This window comes from Mytilus trossulus, chromosome 3 (genome assembly GCF_036588685.1).
Source record: "Mytilus trossulus isolate FHL-02 chromosome 3, PNRI_Mtr1.1.1.hap1, whole genome shotgun sequence".
NCBI classification, from domain to species: domain Eukaryota; kingdom Metazoa; phylum Mollusca; class Bivalvia; order Mytilida; family Mytilidae; genus Mytilus; species Mytilus trossulus.
The window spans coordinates 21,979,715-22,000,476 of NC_086375.1; the positions used below are offsets into that span (position 1 = coordinate 21,979,715).

The window sequence follows — 20,762 nt, forward strand, 5'->3', positions numbered from 1 at the left end:
TACATTAATATAACTGTAATTTATTGTGAATAGCCTTTAAAATATCCGTATATTTATACGTATCGTAGCCGAAAAGTACCTGTCATTTATCTTTTATTTTTATTGAACTGTTTTCTTGTTTTGATTCGTTTTGTTTTCTTTGCTAGGGAAATAAGAATTGTGACAGGAACCAGACCAAAAAAGCGATGGCGTCAATGGAAAGTGGCGTGCTGGCTTTGCAAAATGAACTTGAAAAGGCAAAGGAAAACCTTAAAGATGTGGACGAAAATATCAAAAAATTAACAGGACGTGATCCATTTGAACAAAGGTTTCAATATGAAATATATAACTCTTTATTGCCTCATAACTACCATTTATTTATAAATTGTATAGACTATAGTAATCCTTGTGTTCCCTACCCCTGTACTTATACTGACAAAGTTTATTTATTGGTAGGACTAGTATTAAGAAAATATAGCTCAAACCCAATAATATAATATGAATGAACTACCAAGTCAGTGTCATTCACAGCATAGAAACAAGATATGTGACGCAGGATCTGCATACCAATGACGGCATAAGGTTGGGTCTAAGGGGACGCGGAAATGCCAATATTTTTGTAAGTGTGACACATGAAAGACAAATTAATGTGCCGTTAAAACGAGAAATGAAGTCTAGTGAAACACCGGAAGTTAAAAAATATGTGAGAATTGCTTATGTGTATAGTGTAAGCGGGATACTGGAATCTGACTAAACATGAAGCCGGATCCAGGATCAGAATTCCCTATGAGACCTCCAAAAGGGAGGGTTATAAAGGAGGCGGAGGGTACCTTCAGGACAAATAACAGTAAAAATTCATGTCAAATAAATTTAATTGCGACCTTTGGTGCATGACGATAGAATGTACACAAGATAATAAAAAAATCAGCTGATTTAAATTATATGAGTCTTCTCATTTATCACAATAAGGATATTTTGACAAAACATGGTAAAATTTTAACCATATTTAGGATAATGGTAGCCAAAAAATTACCATTTGATGCCTGAAGTAAAGAACATTCCCACCCTCTTATGTGTCATGTGTCACCTGACATTACTGAAAGCATTGCAAGGGACATCGAAATATTGTGTGTCAGTCCGTCTGCTCTTGTTTTCACTCTCAGGTGTATTGTTCTTGACAGAATTTTATGACACGTAAATCATATATTTATTTCAGCAATTTCTTGGATAAGTTCAACATTGTCGAAAGCATTGAGAAACACTCGACTTCTTCTAAACTTGATTTTGCAATAACTGATACCGAAATACTTAAAGCTATATCACAGCTGAAAAACAATAAAGCTTGTGGCTTAGATTTTATAACTAATGAAATGCTAAAGGCAAGTGCCAATAGTTTAGTTCCATGTTATAGAAAATTATTTAATTTATGTCTTAATACAGGAAAATATCCTGAATGCTGGGCTGAAGGATACACTCTACCCCTTTTTAAGTCAGGGGACCCAACTGATCCCTCAAACTACAGAGGCATCTCAATTACATGTGCAATTGGTAAACTTTTTAATACAATCTTAAATGATAGACTTGACAAATATTTATTACAAAACAGTCTAATTACTGAGTTTCAAATTGGCTTTGTTAAAAAGTCCAGAACATCTGATCATATGTTTTTGCTTAAAAATCTAATTGACTCGGTACTTTCCACAGGTAAAAAATTGTATGCCTGTTTTATAGATTTTAAAAAGGCGTTTGATTCAGTCATACATAGTGGTATTAAATATAAACTATTACAGATGGGATTAGGAGGAAATTTTTACAACATTATAAAGAACATGTACAATGTAAGCTCAACTTGTGTCAAATCTGGGAAAATTTTAACTGACTCTTTTAGAGTTAAATTAGGGGTTCGACAAGGTGATAACCTAAGCCCTAATCTTTTCAAAATTTTTATAAATGACTTTCCATCATATATTGATAATGTTGATGATGATCTGATTTTGGGTGATACTAATATTAATTGTTTAATGTATGCTGATGATATTGTTTTGCTCTCTACCACATCATATGGTCTTCAATCTAAGTTAAAAAATGTTGATAAGTTTTGCTCTGACTGGTGCTTAAACATAAACACCAATAAAACAAAAATTTTAGTATTTAATAAGCAAGGTAGACTTATCAATGAAAAGTTGAACTGGAATGTGTACAGCACTACAAGTATTTAGGCCTTATATTTTCGGCTTCAGGAGTCTTCTCTCATGCAAGACAGGAATTGTACAAAAAGAGTCTAAAAGGCTATTATAAATTATGCAAAGATGTTATTCGTTCACATCCAAAAATTACTACCAGTCTACATCTATTTGATCACATGATCAAACCTATTTCTTTATATTCCTCTGAAATTTGGGGTACATTTAACCCAAAGAGTAGTAAATTTAGAAATGATATAGTCTTAGATAAAATTTATTCAGATCTTGAACCAGATAAATTACACATGAAAATAACAAAATTTATTTTGGGTGTAAACAGAAAGAGCAGCAATTTTGCTGTACTCTCTGAACTAGGTAGATTTCCTATTTATATTAGTATTGTGAAAAATTTACTGAATTATTATTTTAGAATTGAAAATATGCCTGAGGACTCTTTATTATATAAAGCCTTACAAACCTCTAAAGATTTAGATGATAAAAATCACAATAGTTGGTATAGCAGTGTCAGACACTTATGTAAAATTATTGACCTGCCTAGTAACTTCATTTATTTTAGTAAATACAAATTCAGAAAATGTTTACTTAATTGTTTAAAAGTATCCTATGTTAAATCTTGGGAAAATGCTTATAGCCAAAATAGCCAAGGAAAACTAAGAACATATTGTCAGTTTAAAACATCATTTTGTAAAGAAAATTATTTAAATATCTTGAAAAATTTTGATTTGAGAAAAGCTATCACAAAATTCAGGATTTCATCTCATAGACTTAAAATTGAAACTGGGAGATATTCCAAATTAGAAGTTCATCAAAGAATTTGTGATAAATGCGATTTAAATAAAGTGGAAGATGAACTTCATTTTCTTATAGAATGCCCTGTATACTCTAAGGATAGAGATATGTTATTTGATCTGATATTTAAAGAATGTAAAAATTTTTACTCCTTGGATATGGTCAATAAATTTATTTGGCTTTTAAACTGTGAGTCTATTAATATTTTAAAACAACTTGGCTATTTCTTATCAAAACACCTGCCTTGAGTAAACATTTATAATATAACACTGGGATACTGTAAGTAATATTTAAAATTTCTAACTTTTTAAAGCATACTGTTTTGTTGTTTTGCTTTATTGTATTTGTAATTGTTTGTAACTATATATTGTCATGAATGTATATGCACTATGCCCCTTGTGGGTACCTCTTATGGAAATAAAAGATATTCTATTCTATTCTATTCTATATTTGTGAAAGACTTAGGCCCCTGGCCATGGGAAACAATAATTATAAGCAAAATTGCATTGTTTGCGCTCATGTGTACAATTGTTACCAGATGTTTTTGAAACTTGTAATGTATCATAGGTTTATAAAAACCTTATTAGCAATGCCTGTGACAAGTTAGAAAAAAGGTGCCAATATTTTAAACAATGTTAATTTATGCCCTTGGAAATATTGATTCTCTTTTAAAAATTACCCCTCTTCAATTCTTTTATATGCACAAATTGTCATAAGTTGACTCTTTTAGTCAATAATGTTCTAATCTTGTATTGTTCTGATATTGCAGACAAGGAGGAAATAGACGATTGTCTCAGTCAGGGGATTCGAGGGGTCGAGGACGTCCATTCACACCTGGTGGCAGGTTAGTACAAAAATGTATTGTTATATAGTTAGGTTGAATGTGAGGTTGTTTTCTCAGCATGCTTAATTTATAGACTTTAATGAATAATATCAGTCAATTGGAAGAGTGATGATGCAAAATGAACATCAGATGTCTTTACTTTGTTATTGTGGTTTTGGGTTGCTGTCTCAATGATAGAATGCATTTCCTTTCACTTTAATATATTAAAAATTCAAAGCTCAAAGTGCAGTTTAAAATTTAGACAATTCATTTTGCCAAACATGTGTACAATCAAACATCAAAGACAAGGTTCATTGAACAATGAAACACAAAATGTTTGGCAACAGATTAGGCCAACCTTAAAAATATGTTTGTTTGCAGTTTTCCGACTGTACCTTCAGACTGAAGGGTCGGTAGGTAGGAAAAATATTTTATTTTATCAGCCAAAATACAGTTTAAACAAGCAGTTACACTAAACCAAGTTTCTTGAGAAGAAAAAATAAACCATTTTAAAACAACAAACACTGGACATGCTGAAAACCAACATCATATGAGCAGGCATTTTCAGATAAAAAAAACTTTTTAACCAAAACTGAAACTTTAACACAGTGTCATTATCCAATTTATGACATAAAATATGGTATAATTATTAAATACTAGAACACTTATAAACAAGGAATGTCATTATGACTGGAACTAATTTAAAGAAATATATTCAGACATGTGTGCTTCTTGACTAGAATGTTTTCATGAGTAGAGTATTTTCATAAGATAAACGTAGATATTAAAGATTTATAAGACAATGTATTAAAGAGTGTATTTTTAATAAAAAAAAATAACCATTGAATCTTCCTCAATTGAAAAAAAGGCAACTTGAAAAAAAGTATTAAGACATCCGACTGTTTTCATATTTCTAACAATATTTAAATATATGTGATAAGGTTATATTTTTGCCAGGCTTTAATGGAAACCAAAGAAATCTAAAGTTTGGGGTGAAATCCATAGCACCCAATTAAAAGTAAATGGTCTGTACTGAAATGCTTTTAATGCATAAAAAAAATTGGCAGCATAGCTCCTAAGGACATGTTTTAATTGAACTGACACAGGCCACACAGTTTGGGTATATTTAATATTGTAAGAAAGAGAATAATTGCAATGAGTGGGGCAGCCCCCCTTATCCTAAAGGAGCATACTCATTGCAATCGAAAATAGATTTAACATAGAGAGAGTATATTTATTTTTCAAGCTAACCATTCATTTTCTCTACATCTTTGTGTAGTTAGGGTTGCTTCTTATTAATTTGTTATGATCTATATCCATTTAATGATTAACATTTCAAATGAGCCCTTCCTCCGTACAGGCGTGTTTACAGATATCCATGTAGATTTAAGTCAAGGAGGAGTGGTTTTATATTTGTCCTCTTCACAACGATTTGAAGAAAAATATGCAATACTTCAAGCTGCTGTCGAATTATTTAACCACTGAAATTGGTTCCATAAGTCAGGCTCCACAGATTCTTAATCCGATTTCTTTGAGACAGAATGGTTATTGTGTCAGTTATGAATATCCGCTGCATCATCGTCAATGATATCATCACACATCATTACATGTGCCTGAATCTGTATAAACAGTTTACTAATAATCTTTTTTGTTTGTTATTTGTCTTAAAATTGACACGAGACGACAGCGTAAAGTACTCCTCCGTGACTTCATCGATACCTGTAAACAATTTCCATGTGCTTTATCATTAAATGGTCACATGAACGCTTGGCGGGAAGCTAAGAAAAACCGAACTTGAAATGTGTAATTGACCCAGACTTTAAATCATTTCCGGAAAGGACCCAAAGTTCCGGATCGTGTCAATAGAAGTATTAAAAAAAAATTCTTCAAATTTAAAGCTATAAAATTTTCACAGTCGGGAGGATTTTCAAGGGTCGGTCGGTAAACTGCAAACAAACAATATTTTAATTTAAGCCTTACATTAATAACTCAGAGCATCAGATACAAGGACTAATGATGCAAAAGCATAAAGGCTACATATATCATGATATATACCCCAATGGTAAACATCAAATTATTCAGTAGTTGAAGCCACAGTTTGAGAACTGGAAGCAAATAATAATTGTTGCCAATTTAATAGCTATGTCTCTTAACATCAATTTCATGTAAATTTTACAGTGCAGGAAGCTACATGTATACCAACATTAGATATTGTAGTAATGCATATCAAGTATAACAGAAATGACCAGAGTATGACAACTATCAATACCATAATATACCTCATGTGTCTTACTTTTAAAGTTAAATAATTGTAAGTGCATGTTCATAATAACATGTTCGTCCTATTTGAACTATTATATTTTTTTAATGTTAATAGGAGATTTCCAGACAATGAAGGACATGCAGCTCGTAGACTTGTTGGAGGAGCCTTCTCAAGGTATGAATTAGTATTTAATTATCAATTTACCCACTAGAATTCCTACCAATCCCAACTTTTATTTTTCAAATGCATTCCATTAAGCATCCTGGTAAATAGGGGACATTGAAATACCATCTTTTTAGCTCACCTGGCCCAAAGGGCCAAGTGAGCTTTTCTTAACACTTGTTGTCTGGTGTCGTCGTCGTTGTTAACTTTTTACATTTTGAACTTCTTCTAGAGAACCACTGAATAGAATGAAACCAAACATGGCATGAATGTTCCTTATGAGGTGCTGACCAAGTGTTGTTACTTTGTAGCCAATCCATCATCCAAGATGGCGGCCAGCGGGGGACTTAGTTTAACATAGGACCCTATGGGAAATGCATACAAATGACTTCTTTTATAGAACCACTGAATGGAATGAAACCAAACATGGCATGAATGTTCCTTATGAGGTGCTGACCAAGTGTTGTTACTTTGTAGCCGATCCATCATCAAAGATGGCTGCCAGCGGGGGACTTAGTTTACCATAGGACCCAATGGGAAATGCATTCAAATGATTTCTTTTAGAGAACCACTAAATGGAATAAAACAAAACATAGCATGAATGTTCCTTATGAGGTGCTGACCAAGTATGTTAATTTGTAGCCAATCCATCATCCAAGATGGCCACCAGTGGGGGACTTTTGAATGAAATCAAACATAGCCTGAATGTTCCTTTCCTTATGAGGTTGTGTTGTTACTTTAAGCCAAATTATATATTTTTTTATATGATTTCAAAAACCCAAGTAGAATCAGGTGAGCGATACAGGCTCTTGAGAGCCTCTAGTTTCAAAAAGTTTTAGCATCACATCCGTAACATACATGTAATCTTTAAGAAAACCACTTCAGAGAGCATCAAATTACCATGATGATAAAAGGCCCTGGGGATAACACCATGCTCATATGATATTATGAGACTAACACCACCAATGTCACTGTGATAGTGTAAATTTTGTATTGTAATGTTTTTATTAATGAGAAAAATGGGACAGTAATTAGGTTCACAATAAGAAAGACATGCCCTCTATTTTTCAATCAATAAATCTTTTGCAAAATCATAATTTTTTCTGACATTTTTGCTGGTGGTCAAGGATCCCAAATAAAAAATGCCTGTATTAAATTCTGAATTTACAGTAAGTAATCTGACCTTTTCTTTTCTTATAGTTGTTAAGCACCTCCAACCATGCATTACTATTTTTTTTAAACCTTCCTTTTACCCCTTATTATTTTTTTGTGGAGACAGTATACACCTATTGACTTGGTGTGAGGGTAATAGCAAGTTTGTTGTCCCTGAGATACCAACTATTGCTTAAGGCAAGTGACTGGCATATAGTCTGTGGAATGAAATAGCACAACTATTTCATTATTTTTTATTGAGAAAAAACATACTGTCAGAGGTATAATAATCAGTAATATATGATAATAATACTTTATATTATACAAATTAGAGGTTTGATTGAACTAACATATGTGTATCTTGGTTATTACATATACATATAAGAGACTTATATTTTAAACTGAGACTACATCAATGGCTAATATATATATTCAAAGAAAAGAAATGACTAAAAGAAAGATGGAGCTTATGGGGGAGTTGATAAAAAAAAAGATTTATCATTTAGTCAAACAATGGCAGATAACATCTGACATTTATGGTTAAAAAAAAAGACAAACAACAGTTTATATAACATTACACAGAATTTACAATAAAGATTGAGCAACATGAACCTAAGAAAATCCTGCAATTGCAACAGAAAAAAATACTTTTACAATGTGTATTTTCTAGGCTTGGTATCAGTCCCAGGGCTGCTGGAAGAGGACGAGGAAGAGGATTCGGAAGAGGAATTGGAAGAGGAAGGAGGACTGCTGATAGTGATGAAGAAGAGGAACTTCCCAATAGAGTAAGATATTACATACACCAAATGGAAAACAAATAAACAGTTCTTGATTACTGAATTATTGATTAATAATCCCTTCAAATGAGTAACTGTATAAAAATTTAGAAACTTATGCAAATAGTTTTTAATAGGATAGGTGATTCACTGCCTGAAAATGTGAAATAATGAAATTAGTGAAATTTCAACTGAAATTCGAATAATGCTTTATAGGGATTATTAAAGATTACCAGAAAGGCAATACATAAACTTATATTTATTTTAATTGGAAATAAAATTTGTCCTTTTATAAAGTGTTTACTACACTTTTTATACGACCGCAAATTTTGAAAAAAATTTCGTCGTATATTGCTATTACGTTGGCGTCGTCGTCTGTGTCGTCGTTGTCTTCGTCGTCGTCGTCCGAATACTTTTAGTTTTCGCACTCTAACTTTAGTAAAAGTGAATATAAATCTATAAAATTTTATCACAAGGTTTATGACCACAAAAGGAAGGTTGATATTGATTTTGGGAGTTTTGGTCCCAACATTTTAGGAATTAGGGGCCAAAAAGGGCCCAAATAAGCATTTTCTTGGTTTTCGCACTATAACTTAAGCTTAAGTTAATAGAAATCTATCAAATTTTGACACAAGGTTTATGACCACAAAAGAAAGGTTGGGATTGATTTTGGGAGTTTTGGTTTCAATAGTGTAGGAATTTGGGGCCAAAAAAGGGCCCTAATAAGCATTATTCTTGGTTTTCGCACAATAACTTTAGTTAAAGTAAATAGAAAATAATGAAATTTAACCCTTTCGCGGCGAGTGTATCCTTGAGGATACACAATGCGCAGGGCGGATGTATCCTTGAGGATACACGATGCGCAGGGCGAGTGTATCTTTCAGGATACATAAATGTTGTCCCAACAAAAGCCGCAATTTTCCGCTATTTACCGTTCTTAACAGTTAAAATCAATGTTTCAATTAAAATCTACGATATCTGAGGGTATTATTTCAGTTCTTCAACAGCATTAAAAACATCGTGAAAAGTAAATAAATCAAATCGGAAAATTTTATTTTCTAAAATTAGAACCGGAAACACGTTTTGAGGTCATGTGGGGTTTCAAAATGTAAATATTGGTGGAGGATATTCTGTATAACATTTATCATACACCGTACTCCGGGTACCAGGAGGTGTGCCTTAATTGGCAGAAGATATTCAGATAGATAGATAGAATGGCTCCTCTCGATAACGAGGAGTGGAAGTACAACTGTTTTCTGTGTTTTGATGAAGCCCTTTATAATTCTTAGGTAGTTTTAAATATATAATAAAATAAATGATTCAATATATCTTAAATACATATGATGGCGATCTTTTTAAAGCCTTTGATTCCCCCCAAAAATCGGAACTAGACAAGTAAGTTTCTTCGCGTTCATGGCTTTGCTACAAAAACAATTCTCGATTTCGAGGGAACAGAGATATGGCTTTGAAATGCTGGTACTAGGGTGACACAAACACTTTGATTTAGTATCGGGTGAAATAAGCGGATAGGGCTGTGAATGTACGGGAGAACAATGAACGAAATGGAAAGTAGTTTAGGAAGTGAAACTTCGTCTGCTAGTATTGCAGTGTGAAAATGTTATCAGACGAAACTAAAATTTGCAGGTTCAGTGAAAATGATGTAATTATAAATGCCGGACAAGAGGTCTTACTTTATGGGGAAAGGTTCAGAATTGGCAGGGGAAAGATGATAGTGAGAGCTATAGTGAGTCAAATATAAATGAGAAAGCCAAAGGGGAGCAGGAGGTTAATATTAATTGGTGAGGAGATGGTGGTGATTGGTGGCACAACCAATGAGATTAGTAGTGTTGAAAAAGGTCTTCACATATTATTTGTCTTTGTGGGAATACTGGGCTAAGTCATGTCATGGGTGCTGAAAAGGATGTGTCAGATTTCAGGCAACTTTATATGGACAATCCTTTTCTTGAATGCATTCTAAATTAACAAAACTGATAACTTTAAACTTTCCCCTGATACTTATAGGTGCTGTTATGACATTATCCCAGATAAGGGGGAAAGGTTGACCGCTCACAAAAACGTTTAACCCTGGCACACTCATTATGTGCCTGTCCCAAGTTAGGAGCATGTAGTTAACTGGTTGTTGTTGGTTCACTTCTGTCATTTTCATTTTAGATGATTAAATTGTTTTGTAATCAAGTACATGTAGCTATATATATAGACAGTTAGTTTCTTGGTCGAATTGTTTAATATTTCTCATATCTGGCGGGCCTTTTATAGCCGACTTTACATTATGGATTTTTTCTCATTGATGAAGGCCATATTGTTGCCTTTAATTGCTTACATCCACTGTATTTTAACTTTGTTGTATAGTTGTCTTATTGCCAATCATACCTCATCTCCCTATTTTCATATTCACTACAAAGACAAAGGCCAAATGACAAAAAAATGCCTTGGAGCTACAAATCAGAAATGAAAGCATTTCTTGGTCTTGCATACCATTTACTAAGTTATATTGGTTAACAGATCCAATAATGGTCACTTCAATATTTTCTTGTACAATGATTAGGGACAGCTAGGTATACCCATAGTTTATGGTACCTTCATTTCTCTGACCATCATGGTAAATGAAACTTGATTAAGTGAACAAATTGTTGATCCTTTCTGTAATATTAAACCTGTTGTTTCATTAGTTGAAACTCTAAAGATCAAAACAAATGTCTTGTTAATTTAATATATATATTGGTCAAGTTAAATGTGTAATAAATGTTGACCAGTTTGCAAGAGGTTAAACTACCTCTTTGCCATTGTTGACTACACTTTAAACAGGGGTGGCTGACCAATACATCTAGTATTAATTATTGTTATTATCAAAAAACCTTGCAAGGGCTCAAAAAAGTATGTTTCATTTTACTTGGGATAGTTAAATTTGTATAATGCCTACATAATTATTATTTACCATTCATCCAACCTAAAATTTCTTCAGTTGTCTTGTTTGCTGGTAAAAAGGATTGATAAATAGATATTTTGTGCTGGGGTAAGCAGGGGAAGGCCATTTCTAGACATAAGTTCACACACATGCCTTCAAACTGGAACAATAAAGAGAAAAGTCAAGTTTGCTGTATTTAATTTGTTCTTGTTGTTTATTAAAATTTTATTGTTGAAAGTTCATGATTTAGTTATCAAATTCTCTTAGTTAATTGTAATACTGATTATATAAATGGGAAGATATTGCTTAATTTTTTATCAAAATCTAAAGTTTTGTGACTTGATATGTGAAAAATGAAACTGCACTGAATTATCAAGAAAGGATGAAACATATGACAGACATGTGTAAAGAAATCCATTGTGAAAGTGATTATTCTTCACATGCTTACAATGTATATATATATATATGATAACTATTCTAAAGTATCTATCATAATTAAAATAGTAATTTAATATATTGTATATACTCAGTGATTTAAGGTTTTTCAAATTACACAATCAGAAAATCTAGAACAAAGCTGTTGCATATTGGTAATAGAGGAAGTTGAAAAAACACCAAACCTTTGAAAAAAAGACCAACTACAAAAGTACTTGTATATATTATAATGTTTGACCCTGGTCAATTAATTAATCTATTTTGTTTTATCTACTTATAAAAAGATCATGACCAACTATATTCTGCTTTTTTATTCTTCTAAAATAGGCAGCATGTACTAATTGAACCAGAGACGTATATGTCTGATTGCACTAAAAATATTTTTTTCAGCAGATTTTTTTTAATTTTTTTTTTATAAAGTATTGTAATGTTTACCAGGGAAAATGAAACAACAAACATATCTTGTTTGTTTAAAAACACTCTTTAATACCAGTGTTTTCAATATCAACAACGTATCCGTAAATGATCGTAAAACTGATCTATCACTTTGAAAACGAGTAGTCGTTCGTCGATTGACAGAGTTGTCTTTTCATCAATACAAATGGCGGTCGGAAACGAAAAGTCAAACGGTCAATTTATGAGAGATAAAAAGCTTCGGTTTTGCTATAGACGATGTTTAAATGACAAAAACGAGTGATAAGATAAATAAGAAGTCTCGGTAATAATGATTTGCTGAATATTATCCGTTTAAACACATTTTTAACGTAAACAAGTACATCCGAATGTCGACATTTTGGCAACATTGAGCTAACAAGGTAACAAAAACCGATCTTTCAAGCAATGTAAAGACATTATTCTTTGTTTTAATTTTAATTCACTTGGAAAATCTTTTACAGAGCAACCTTTTGAACTTCTGTATCAGTTGTTTAGACGATCTGAGACTGCGTTCTCGAGTAAGAGCACGTTTTTCAATTTGCAACTTTTCTTGAGGCACCGGTCACGAAATTAATTCAGGCTGGGGAATCTGAGCGTGCAAATTTGCCTCGGCCACAGAAACCCGCGGAAAAAATAAATTCAGTAGTGAAAGTGTTAAACACAATGTTTATGACCACAAAAGGAAGGTTGGTATTGATTTTGGGAGTTTAGGTCCCAACAGTTTAGGAATTAGGGGCCAAAAAGGGACCCAAATAAGCATTTTTCTTGGTTTTCGCACCATAACTTTAGTATAAGTAAATAGAAATCTATGAAATTTGAACACAAGGTTTATGACCATAAAAGGAAGGTTGGTAATGATTTTGGGAGTTTTGGTCCCAACAGTTTAGGAATAAGGGGCCCAAAGGGTCCAAAATTAAACTTTGTTTGATTTCATCAAAATTGAATAATTGGGGTTCTTTGATATGCCGAATCTAACTGTGTATGTAGATTTTTAACTTTTGGTCCCGTTTTCAAATTGGTCTACATTAAGGTCCAAAGGGTCCAAAATTAAACTTCGTTTGATTTTGACAAAAAATTAATCGGTTGGGTTCTTTGATATGCTGAATCTAAAAATGTACTTAGATTCTTGATTATCGGCCCAGTTTTCAAGTTGGTCCAAATCGGGGTCCAAAATTAAACTTTGTTTGATTTCATCAAAAATTGAATAAATGGGGTTCTTTGATATGCCAAATCTAACTGTGTATGTAGATTCCTCATTTTTGGTCTTGTTTTCAAATTGGTCTACATTAAAGTTCAAAGGGTCCAAAATTAAACTTAGTTTGATTTTAACAAAAATTGAAATCTTAGGGTTCTTTGATATGCGGAATCCAAACATGTACTTAGATTTTTGATTCTGGGCCCAGTTTTCAAGTTGGTCCAACTCAGGATCTAAAATTATTATATTAAGTTTTGTGCAATAGCAAGTCTTTTCAATTGCACAGTATTGCGCAATGGCAAGAAATATCTTATTGCAAAATATTGTGAAATAGCAATTTTGTTTTTAATTAGAGTTATCTTTCTTTGTCCAGAATAGTAAGCAAGAAATATCTAATTGTAAGAATTTTTTTTATTTGGAGTTATCTTTCTTTGTTCAGAATCAACTTAAATCTTTGTTATATATACAATATACAATGTATATTCACTTTTTACTACCAACTGATAAATTAAAATAATCTTTACCATTCAGTGATAACAAGCAGTTTTTTTACATCTTAATATTTTATGATGTATTTAAATGAGTAGTAATTGTTGCAAACTCCATTAGAAATTTTAATTGAGATTAGTTTTGGTATAAGGGAAAGGGGGATGTGATTAAAAAAATTGGGTTCAATTTTCTCATTTGAAATTTCATAAATAAAAAGAAAATTTCTTCAAACATTTTTTTTTGAGAGGAATAATATTCAACAGCATAGTGAATTGCTCTAAGAGAAAACAAAAATTTTAATTTCATTAGAACACATTCATTCTGTGTCAGAAACCTATGCTGTGTCAACTATTTAATCACAATCCAAATTTAGAGCTGAATCCAGCTTGAATGTTGTGTCCATACTTGCCCCAACCGTTCAGGGTTCAACCTCTGCGGTCGTATAAAGCCTCGCCCTGTGGAGCATCTGGTTTTCTATTTTGAATTACAATTTCATAAACAAACTAAGTGCCTAACATACAATTACCGCAAAGATCCCCTGTAACATAACTTGTGTGTGATTTGCTGTCAGACATGGTATTAAGCTGTTTTAGACAATCGGCTGAAATACATTTATTCATGTCCCAATTTAGATATTATTCCTGATAATAATATTGTATTAATTTACAGATCTATGTTTTATTTATAGCCCACTATCCAGTCTTCTGTTGTACTGACCCCTAAAGAACCCAAATCAAGACAAGTTAGTATAGATGAGCAGAAACCAGACAAAAAAAGCACAGCAAGGTAAGAAGGTTTATTTTTTACCTGCCTCTGACAGCAAAGACGGAAGCAGCAACTGCTCAATTCAATGTGTCTGTCTGTCCATCCGTCCAAAAGAAAATTTTCATCAAAAGTTTTCTTGGTTTTTATGAAAGGAAATGATTTAATATATGGCCTGCAGCTTTTTAATGTTGATTTGTAGTGAGCAAGAAATTTGAACATCTGCCATCTAGCACTTAGTTAGAAATTTTACAACAATCGTTGTACAAGTATCTTTTTAAATCAAGTTTGTTGGCTCACTCTAGTTATCTTCTAGGTTACATCAAAACACTCCAAAATGAAAACCACAGAGAACTGGGGCAACAGTTGGAAATCTAGGATTACTAGTTATTTACCATTTATACAGTTTCCTTTTGATCTTACTGCCTAGTATTTTCAAGTTCATAGGCAGGACTTGATACTCAAAAATATTAAGCAGTAAGGTCATGTATATATTAGAGCAGCAACAACAGATGTTCATGTCTGTTTTTGTCAATTTATCAATGAAATGCATGTGACTTCATTCATACAACCCAACCACTATCAGAAAGTTTTGTAAGCATAACTTTTTCATTTGATTTCAAATTTTCAATGGAAGAAAAACATACTGTCATACAAATTGCTGATAACAATAATAATGGCATTTTCATTTTTGATACTGACTTTATCAGCTCTCCTTAGCGGGTCCCTTGGTATTCTTGCTGATTAAGTGAGTATTAAAATTGAAAATGTCATTATTTTATATTTATCCCTCTTGACTATAAAAAAAAGGTGATGTGTGAGAGGCTGATTTTTTCCTCCTGATTATCCACTGTTTTAAACTCTGATCAGATTAGTGTTGTTTGAAGAGCCTAATAGTATTTACGATCAGACCTATCTTTTAAACACTTAATTTTAATGATTTCAGAAATAGAAGAATGTTTGGATTACTACTTGGAACTCTGCAGAAGTTTAAAGATGAAGCAAAAGAATCAAAGGACAAGGTACTGTGTGCTGACCCTTTTAAATCCATCTAAATCTCTGTGTTTCGGAGACCAAGCCAAAACCAAGGCAGTTTATATCAAACCAGTATATAACGCCTGCAGAATGGTTAGCCCTGTCTGTTCATCACTTAATTTTTTTTTTAACAATTTGTCTAAGGAACTACAAACCAAAGTTTCCTGAAATTTGATAACAAGCTTTGTTTGAATATGCTTTACTGTGTGATTTTTCTTTCAAAACTTTCAGTCTAGCCAATACTTAAAGCTGGAGTATCGCTCACAATTCCAATTGCAGATGATCTAATTCTTTCAATGGAAATTGGCAGTCATGATTAATTTTCAAAACTCTCTCATTGGCAATCTATGATATCGATACTATTGAAAAAAGATATAATACTAGTAATTTATGTAATATCAATAATGAACCTAGCTAAGCATACATTATGTGAAGAATAAGGTTTGAATACAGTGGTTTGACATTGTAAAAACAAATTATCATAGAATATAGAAATTTACATAAAAAAATTTAATTCTTCTTCAGTTGCTATCAATAAGAATCACTGTTTCTTCAATATGAAGTTTGTTAAATGCATTAGAATGATTAAAAGACATTAAATATATATTACTTTTGATTTACAGGAAGATCAGAGAAAGCAGATAGAAAACAAATTAGAAGAAAAAGCTAATGAAGAAAAGGAAGAAATTGTTAAAGAAAAACGCCAGCTTTTCGAAGAGAGAAGACAAACCCAAGTCAAATTACGTAAAATTGAGCAGAAAATTGAAATTGTAGAAACAGTGAGTTTAATGAGTTTGTCATTATCAAAAATAATTCCATTAGAAATACCTAATCATGTGAAATTATGTCTTTTATGTAAATTTCTTGTAGAAAACTCTTGAAACATATTTTTAAAAGGGAAAATGGATGGTCAATTCCACAGGAGGCTCAAATAATGAGAAAAATAAGCAAAATTGATTTATTGGATTTTATCAATTTATTTTTTTATGAATTTCATATTTACAAAAATAGATTAAAAGATTTGATTAAATAAGTATCCCTTGCAAAGTGAGTTATTCCAGAGGACAGGAAATTCTGTAAAAAGAGATATTTGTAAAGTGGCTGAAATTTGTTAACGGACTCTTCATGACTGAGGTGGCTTTACTGTTGTTTAAGTTATATTTCCATGTTTTATTTATTGTAAAATGAGTCTGACACCAATACCTATTGGGAAAGAGGGATTTTTGGATTAGGCTCTTTTAACAAACTTAAGCCAGAATTATGTGAACTTCGTAAATGTGGTCAGTTGTACTTTTCAGTATGTTTCATGATTCCTGTTATCAAATCTGGTTGTTTTAAGTAGCTATACACCTGAAAACTCTTGTCAAAATCTAGATGATATGTTTAGTTTTAAATGGATAAAACCAGAGTTATACTGTACATTAGCAAATTTAGAAAAGCTGTACAATTCCTTTCAGCACAGAAAGATAAAACAGTTCATTTGAATTTTTACACTGCAAATTATAATCCTAAATTGGACTTTTTCAGAAATGCAAAGAATTTTATATTATACATGTATATGCATTTGCCTTGAAATTTTATTGCAATTATTTGATTTTTCTATTTCAGAGTCAAGAATGTCAAGCTGAGAGATTGAAGCTAGCTAATTTTATACGAACCAAGGCAAAACCACCCATTTTCTATCTGCCTAAAATAATGAATGAAAGTCTAGAAAATAAAAAGAAAGAAACAGCAACAGCCATAAATGGTTTGTATTTGTTAATTTATGTTAAATGTGATTTTAGAAACACTTTTATGCTGCCTCAAAAATTGTTGTATATTGGTATCACATCGTCGTTGTGGTCGTCAGCGTCATCCAAGACAGATGGTTTTCAGATAATAACTTTAGTACAAGTGAATAGAATTCAATAAAATTTCAACACAATGTTTATAACCAAAAAAGGAAAATTGGGATTGATTTTTGGGGTTATGGTCTCAAAGGTTTAGGAAATTATAGAATCAGTGGCCAAAAAAGGGGCCCAAATAAGCATTTTTGTAGTTTGCAGTCAATAACTTGTGTTTTAGTGTATAAATGGCGTCCGAATACTGAAAATGTTGCATTGGAGTTATCTTTCTATGCCCAGAATAGTAGTTAAATTAACTTAAATCATGACTGTATGACATTTTATGTTTTATGATGTATTTAAATGGGTAGTTATTGTTGAAAACTCCATAAGAAATTTGAATTAAGATCATTTTTGGAATAGGGGAAAAGGGGAGGTGAAAAAAATTGTTGGGGTTTAATTTTTCTAATTTCAGATTTCAGAAATGAAAAAGAAAATTTCTTCAAATATCAAAGGATTAATATTCAACAGCATACTGAATTGCTCAAAACCACAAAAAAACACCATTTTAAGTTCATTAGACCACATTCATTCTGTGTCAGAAACCTATGCTGTGTCAACGATATATTCACAATCCATATTCAGAGCTGTAACCAATTTTAATGTTGTGTCCGTACTAGTCCCAACCGTTCAGTGTTCAACCTCTGTGGTCGTATAAAGCTGCGCCCTGTGGAGCACCTAGTTGTTATTGCTGCACCTATTTTGTTGCAATTTTGAAGTAAATACCATCGCCAAACTTTCTGAATTTACAGTATGTGCTAAAACAAGTAAGATAACATATTTTGAACAGTTCAGATTTATTGCACTTCACTTTAATTTTAGAAATGATTACCCAGAAACAGAAGCAGCTTGATGAAGAGATAGAAGACTTGATGGCGGGAGGTCATGATCATGATCATCCAGAGGAAGAAGGAGAGAAACAGACTGGGGAGGGCGCAGGGGAAGGGGAAGGTGATGGGGATAAAAACAAAGAGGAACAACCAGACAAGGAAAACCGTGTTTCCAGACATTATAGGTCTAAAGCAGATGAAATTGCAGAACAGGAAGAAATCCCAAGTAGAAAACGTAGAAAATCTAGTGGTGATAGGGGGGATAGGCATAAATCAAGCGAAGACAAGGATCGCAAACATAGAAAATCTGATGAACATCATAAAGATGTTCATAAAAGTGAATCAGATAAAACAAGTGACAATAAACGTAGAAAATCTGAGCACAGTGGTGATCGAGCAGAAGGTAGGCATCGGAGATTGAGTCATGGGGAGGGGGATAGGAAAGGGAATCGTGATGGTGATAGAGAGAGAAGCCGTGGGGAGGGGGAAAGAAGAAAAAGTCATAGTGAAAGAGATAAAAGAGACGGTGAAAGAGATAAGAGAGATGGTGAAAAAGATAAAAGAGATAGTGAAAAAGATAGGAGAGATGGTGATAAAGATAAAAGAGATAGTGAAAAAGAAAGGAGAGAAAGTCATCATGGTGATAGTGACAGACGCAGAAGTCATGGTGATGATGGACACAGAGAAGATAGAAGAAGCCATGGGGAAGGGGGTCATGAACATGATAAGGAGGGAAAGAAGAAAGATCACAGAACACGGGAACCAACAAAAAGGACAGAAAAGAAAGAGGATGGCGTTAAAGTGTCAATTGACTATGATGAGCAAGAGGGGGAGGGAGAAGTGAATGAAGAATCAAATAAACCTGTGGAGGTACCAGAAATTAAACCAGAAATTATGGACTTCAGTAATATGGCAGACATTCCAATGCCAGATGATGTGCAACTTCCAAAAACAACATGATGAATTCATCAGTTAAAATTTTTAAGTCTTTGGAAAGTGTGAATTTTTTTATTATTTTTTTTATAGATGCACAATAATTTATTTTTGGGCTAACCTGGGTCTGTTTCTAAAACTTAAAACCAGTCAATAACAAGTTTTAATTTTTTCAAATATCTGCAATGACTTGGTAAAGTTGGACCAAAGCTTGTCTTAATCATCTGATTTAAAAATTACAAGGATTTCCCCAAAATTGACCTCAAACATAAAGTGTCATCGTCATTCAGAGTGCAAAAAAGGACCATCTTGCCCTTGTTTGCCTTGTCAGCATTTTATAGCAATTAAAAGTTATATTATAGTTTTAATGTTTCTTTCTCTGCCTTAAAATATTCCCAAAATATGTTCAATTTTGAATGCCTACACAAAAATGGTTATAAGATTAAAAGAGCATTTTCTCGATTCACACTTTCCAGTGACTGCATTTTCATATTTTCAGGAAATACTTCAGCTTGTAGTTGGTGATAGTGTCAGTTGAATTGATCAATTGAAATTAGTGGAATTCATTTTTCATTTAAAATTGGTCCTTTTATTTTAAAAATGTTGATTATAATCTTTCTTTTAAATATTGACCAATTTTTAAATTTGAATATAAAGAGATAAAGACAGTTGAGGTCTAATAGTTTAATATTTTTTTTATGTTTTACCAATTAAAAATAATTCAGAACACTTGAAAATAATGGATTTTAATTTCTGTATTTAATATTGAAAAGTTTTGTGTTTTGGAAACAAGTGATAAAGGTCATTTAACAGGTCATAAAGGTAAGTATCATAATAAGACCTTTATCAGTTGTTTTCTTTCATAAAAATATTTTATACATAAAAATGCAATGTTTGAAATGTGAAGTGTCTTTGAATCATGTAAATGTATCTAGTATTCGGAAATCTTATTAAATCATGTGTTTGCAATGTGAAGACAAAGGATATCCATGAATTATTTGTTTCTAATGAAATTGATATATATTTCATACTAAATATATTCAATTTAAAAATGACAAGTAGTTAAATAATACCTTGCTGCTATATTTCAATACTTTACTAATTTTCTATGTGAAATTGTTGTGATTTCTTTTAAAACAATTTATTCCAAACTTCATAATCATGTTTAACATGTATACTCATTAAACAGATCTAAATGTATACTTCTATGTTGAAATGTTAAAAGTTATTTGTAATTTATTATGAATTGGAAAATCAAATACTTACTGTAAGTTGTTTGTTAGTCTTATAAAATGTTAATATTCATAATTTTATAAATGACATTTTTAAACCTTTCTTTGTGTATGTTTTTTTCTTTTCGTTGTCCATTGAAACACATCCAATTATGATGGTAGAGGAATGATAAGAGCTAAAATGAAATAGCAAGAAAAGCTCAATTCCTCAATCAATTCAAAAGAATGTTATTTTGTATGCCCCATGTAAGGGCATTTTGTTTTCTATAAGATGTTGAAGAAAAACATATGAGTTGCACATGTCACAAACTAGATGCCCTAAAAATCATTTAATGACACATATATGACTTAAATTGAACACATACATAGGAAAATTGAGAAAACAATTTAAATATTATTTTGAATTAGGACAATCCTATGAAAGAAAATTTTGATGAAAACTGGAATTTATACACGTCA

The 20,762-nt window shown here is 32.0% G+C and overlaps 1 protein-coding gene across 1 annotated transcript; it reads left to right on the plus strand.

Moving 5' to 3' along the window:
- The first annotated feature begins 78 nt into the window (after positions 1-78).
- On the plus strand, positions 79-20,406 carry LOC134710449 (pinin-like). The gene is made up of 9 exons (XM_063570807.1): positions 79-307; positions 3,742-3,816; positions 6,173-6,232; positions 8,043-8,157; positions 14,317-14,414; positions 15,337-15,412; positions 16,049-16,204; positions 17,034-17,172; positions 18,131-20,406. Exons 1-9 carry the CDS (start codon positions 186-188, stop codon positions 19,096-19,098), a joined length of 1,809 nt encoding a protein of 602 aa, XP_063426877.1. The 5' UTR covers positions 79-185; the 3' UTR covers positions 19,099-20,406.
- Positions 20,407-20,762: the final 356 nt, after the last annotated feature.

Coding starts and splice junctions, on each gene's coding strand:
- LOC134710449 (XM_063570807.1), top strand. CDS start 186: ATGGCGTCAATGGAAAGTGGCGTGCTGGCTTTGCAAAATGAACTTGAA. Junction 308..3,741: donor CGTGATCCATTTGAACAAAG/GTTTCAATATGA, acceptor CTGATATTGCAG/ACAAGGAGGAAATAGACGAT. Junction 14,415..15,336: donor GACAAAAAAAGCACAGCAAG/GTAAGAAGGTTT, acceptor TAATGATTTCAG/AAATAGAAGAATGTTTGGAT.